Source organism: Plectropomus leopardus, unplaced genomic scaffold (genome assembly GCF_008729295.1).
Source record: "Plectropomus leopardus isolate mb unplaced genomic scaffold, YSFRI_Pleo_2.0 unplaced_scaffold1730, whole genome shotgun sequence".
Taxonomy (NCBI): domain Eukaryota; kingdom Metazoa; phylum Chordata; class Actinopteri; order Perciformes; family Serranidae; genus Plectropomus; species Plectropomus leopardus.
Genome location: NW_024618610.1, coordinates 1 through 5,177, shown reverse-complemented (window position 1 = coordinate 5,177; position 5,177 = coordinate 1). Strand labels below are relative to the sequence as shown.

Sequence of the window (5,177 nt, the reverse complement as noted above, 5' to 3'; positions counted from 1 at the left end):
TTTAAATACACCTGGGCATTTTTTTGATTGTATGACTGGTCATGCTGTTAAATGTTAAAAAAAGTTAAATTAGACCAAAATGTGACTCTTTGGTCACAACCATAAATGCTATCTTGAGTCAGAATCGAGCCACAAATTTAATGACTTTAGACTTGACAAAATCAAAAAAGACTTGCAACTTGACTTGGACTTTAAAAACCAAGGCCTTGTGCCCTCAGTTGAACTTTAGCCTTTCGATTTGAAAATATTTGATACCTTATCCCAAGCCCAATGATGAAAAAGTATGTTATGTAAAAACTGTGCCACGAATAAAATCTTTTCCACTAATTTCTTGAATCATCTAACATTGACGCTACCCATTTCCAGCAAGTCGACACTGAATTCTCCAGATCCACTTTGTTTGAACCAATCTGGCAACAACCAGCCAAGCTGCAGAAGAGACCCATAAAGAACTAACATGACATTACACTAAGTGCCACTTGGAAAAAAATACTAGATATTGATTTGTTTGTAAGCAGTAACTATACCACTGTCAGCAAAAAATAAATTATAATATAAATTACAAACATTTTTTTATTTTTTTGTGTGTTTTATTTGATTTAATAAAAATAGACAGTTGACAGTTCATTATACAATTATGCCCACTTTCCTCTACCCACTCCAGCCTACCCTCCAAAACCACCCTCTACCTCATGGTGCAAATAATTAAAAAAAATAATAAATAAAAAATTCTGTCATTTTTATGAGACAAAATAAAAACATTAGAAAAAATAAACAAAACAAAATAAACAAACAACCAAAAAAAAAAACTAACTTCCAACTAGGTTTGACATTTGATGCTGCACTAAAAACGGTAAGTCGCAGCAAATATTATGAGCCAATGTTTGCATAACAGCTCAAAGTAACTTAAATAACAAACTTGTTTTAACAAATAAATACACATTTTTAAAAGCATCTATACATTTTTGTAAATTTATTATATTATTATTTTCTTGTTAAAATAACATTACATCTATGGAAGATTGCATTATTAATTGTTTAGGAATTGAAAATCTACCTATAGGACTTGATTATTGACTCGGAACTTGCCTGACTTGACGTGGGATTTTATTGCAAGACTTGAGACTTTCTTGTGACTTGCAAATCAGTGACTTTACCCATCTCTGGTATCAACTAAAAGACATGAATAAATGTGGCTTTTTTGTGCTTTCATTACAGGCGAGATTATTTGATGAGCCTCAGCTTGCCAGTCTCTGCTTGGACACAATAGACAAAAGCACTGCGGACGCAATAAACGCAGAGGGCTTTACAGATATTGACCTCGGTATGTGAGTCTTCTTCAACAAATATTTACTTTTCTGCGTCTTTTTTGGATATTCAATGATGAATATTCTGTGTATTTTTGTGTGTGTAGACACCTTATGTGCAGTGCTACAAAGAGACACACTCAGCATCAGGGAGAACCGCTTGTTTGGGGCAGTGGTACGCTGGGCAGAGGCCGAGTGTTACAGACAACAGCTTCCCCCGACCTCGGAGAACAAACAGAAAGTTCTTGGGAAAGCCCTCCCGCTCATCCGCTTCCCACTCATGACTGTTGAGGAGTTTGCTGCAGGTAAGTGCACCACGGAAATACAACTCTTACTGCAATGGTGCTTTTTTTTTCAACACTATACTGACCATTGCAGCCAAACATATTCGTCATGTGTCCATGCAATTTAAACCACAGAAACCAGCTTGATATTCTTTCTTGTGCAACAGGGCCTGCCCAGTCTGGAATATTGTTCGATCGGGAGGTGGTAAATCTGTTTTTACACTTTACAGTAAACCCCAAACCACGGGTCGACTACATCGACAGGCCCCGCTGCTGCCTCAGGGGGGAGGAGTGCAGCATTAATAGATTCCAGCAGGTTGAGAGTCGATGGGGGTACAGTGGTACCAGCGACAGAATCAGGTGAGATGATGAATATCGGTGGTCACTTGTTATCTGAGCTTGACTAAAGTTACTTTTTCTTTTCTAATTTTCTCTTTGTGTCTGTCTTTCTTCCTCCATAGATTCAATGTTAACAGAAGAATATCTATAGTGGGTTTTGGCTTGTATGGTTCAATACATGGACCCACTGACTATCAGGTCAACATACAGGTAACTTCATATAATCCTCACTGTGTCTGTGATGGAGAGTTATCATTTTGCAAATGAAAAAAACCCAAAACACTTCGGTTGACATGGGGCATAAGCCCTCAAAGTCATCACTTATGATTAAGCTTTTTGAAGTTTTTGGTGATGCATAAATCGAGGGACGTCAACGATTGACCAATTGGTCACATGCTATACAATTAGAGCACAGTGCAATACATAGGGCATAATAATGGATTTCAGGCCCAGCCAAATACCTTCAGTTAAAAAAACAGAAATACTCAGAAACATTAAGTAGCCAGTCAGCTGTGTTTTGGTTGCTATGACGACGACAGTGCATGCAGATGCAGCAGCCAGTAGCTCCTCAAATTCTTGCTACTGTTGCTATATTTTCCTATTTTTTCAACTCCATGGCCCCCCTTGCTGTAGCACAACTTTCCTACGATAGAGAAGCACTCATCAGCATCGGGAAAAGTTGCGTTGGTCTTGGTGCAAAGATGTCGTCCATATTATCTGGCCAGAGAATTCACCAGTGTTTTTATTGTTGCTGTATACATACCCTCAGATGCAAATTCAAAAAATGCACTGCAGGAATTGTATGATGCCATCTGTAGCAACATCACCAAGCAATTGGATGGCATCTTCATAGTAGCTGGTGACTTTAATCAAACAGACCTCAAATCCGTCTTACCTAAATTCCACCAGCATGTCCAGATCCCCACCAGAGGAAGAAATATCCTGGACCACCTGTATACAAATATTCCTGACAGCTACAAAGCCATCCCACGCCCTCACTTTGGCCTGTCAGACCATACTTCTCTGCTCCTTCTGCCGACGTGTTGTCAGCTGATAAAAAGGGTCAAACGGACAGTTAAAGCTCTACGGGACTGTTTTGAGCGTACAGATTGGCAAATGTTCAGAGTTGCTGCCACTCAAGATAACAAGGTCATTATTGAAGAATATGCATCTTCTGTGACATCATATATCAGCAAATGTGTTGATGGCGTGGTGATCACGAAAACGTTGAGATCGTTCCGCAATTAGAAGGCCTGGATGAATGGGGAGGTGAAGACTCTTCTCAGAGCAATTGGGGAAAAAGATACAGAAGTATTGCTGCCAAACCACCAGACTACGGAGCAGCTTCTTTCCTCAGGCTGTGAGGAACTCCTTCGATGCCAAAAAGATGTAGCAGAATTTAGGATCAACTTTAATTTAATTTCTTCTTAACCCATGTTTAAGAAAAATGGCAATAAATCTACCTTGTACCTTGTGTTTTATCAGTTTAAAGTTGTTTTGTTTTGGTGCACCTTGTTGTTCCTTCACTGAAGTCCTTGTATTGTTCTGCAGATCTTGGAAAGTGACAAACGCATTACACTGGGGCAGAACGACACAGGTTTCAACTGTGACGGCACCGCAAACACATTCAGAGTGATGTTCAAAGAGCCTGTGGAAATCCTACCCAATGTCAGCTACACTGCATGTGCCACCTTAAAGGTCAGTCTGAGCCTACTGTTTTTTGACCCCTTGAAACCTGAAATTGGCTTGATTAAAAACATGGAAAACACGCAATGAGCAGCTTAAAAAAATGACCAAAAAATTAGCAAGAAATTATAAAAAGTTAGAAGAAAATTATCTGAAGTTAGCCAAACAAAAATAAAAAGATAAGTAAGTGAACCAGCAGAGGAAATGACCTAAAAAGGTTAATAATATATATATATATATATATAGCTTTTTTGTTTTTTGCCTTAGTTATTTGAAAAGTTTCTAATGATTCTCTTGCTCTTGTTTGGCTAATCTTTTAGGTAATTTTAACAATTTTCCTGTCACCTTTTACTAATTTTTTTTTTCAATTTGCAAGACATTTCATGCATAGTTGCTTATTACCTTTTATCCCATGTCTTTGAAAGAAATCAAACAATTTGGCCAATGTTTCAAAGATTCAAACTCTTGGGAAAGACAGGAAAATTGATGGTGATCCAGGTTTCAAAGGGTTATTATTTGTTTAAAATTGTATAAATAATCTGTTTAAACCCATATTAGTATTAATCAAATGCCTGTTTTTTTTCAATTGTACATCTCAGGGCCCAGATTCCCATTATGGCACCAAAGGGTTGAAGAAAGTGACAAAGGAATCAGCAACAGGGACCAAGACAACGTTTTTCTTTTTTAGCTCACCAGGAAATAACAACGGTACATCTGTGGAGGACGGGCAGATACCAGAGATCATCTACTACACTTAGACTTAACACAGTGTCAAGCAGGTACACTGAACCAGAGAGACCTCAGACTGCTGCAAGACTGGACTGCTGGAGATTAACGTAGTGCCTCATGATCCCTCAGAATGAAGAATGTGTGTGTTTGAGAGTGTGTATATATGTTGTATGTGCGTATCTGTCGATACATTAGTGGTGTACAGATTGAGCACGAATGTGGAAACAAGCAGAGTTGTGAACAAATCGCAGCTCTGCTGTGAAACAAAGTTTTAGGGCATAAACTGCATCATCAGTTGTAAATGATGTCCATACTGACGGACCTGTCTGTGTGTTGTTGTCATTTAGCTGCCAGTGCCAGAGTTAATCCTGCACAAGTCAAACTACAGAGACAGGTACCAGTTGTCGGTCGGCGCCATTTCATTTTATTTTCTCAGTTTTTGCGGATGCATCTACTGAAAGTATAATAATTGCATATTTTTTATTGTGCACTTTTATCATTTATTCAGCAGGTGTCTTTTGTTTTTGCATTGTATTAAGGATCCATGTGTGTTATGTAACGTTGCCAGTGGTACATGCTGTAATTTATGACTTCATGTTTGCTTAGCACTTCATTAAAATGTAAAAAATGAACACTCACAGAGTTTTATGGGTAAATTATTTACGTGTCATTCCTCTTTCTGTCACTAGGTGATTCCAGATACTCCATACAGCCAGCTGCCAAACTACTAAAAACTGTAAATGAGGAGTAGAAAGGTCCAGTCATGTCCCAACATGGCATTTAAATGTGATGATTGTGAGATGATCAAGGGTATAGGAGAGACAAAAAAAAT

The 5,177-nt window shown here is 38.3% G+C and overlaps 1 protein-coding gene across 2 annotated transcripts; it reads left to right on the top strand.

Moving 5' to 3' along the window:
* The first annotated feature begins 1,142 nt into the window (after positions 1–1,142).
* On the top strand, positions 1,143–4,983 carry LOC121964814 (BTB/POZ domain-containing protein 1-like). Of its 2 annotated transcripts, none has more exons than XM_042515001.1 (6): positions 1,143–1,324; positions 1,415–1,612; positions 1,759–1,951; positions 2,053–2,140; positions 3,482–3,628; positions 4,216–4,983. In XM_042515001.1, the coding sequence occupies exons 1-6, from the start codon at positions 1,183–1,185 to the stop codon at positions 4,372–4,374; spliced, it is 927 nt and encodes a 308-aa protein (XP_042370935.1). In that variant the 5' UTR covers positions 1,143–1,182; the 3' UTR covers positions 4,375–4,983. The 2 variants fall into 2 exon arrangements, with proteins under 2 accessions (XP_042370935.1, XP_042370936.1); XM_042515002.1 differs by having other exon boundaries at positions 1,147–1,324; positions 1,822–1,951.
* Positions 4,984–5,177: the final 194 nt, after the last annotated feature.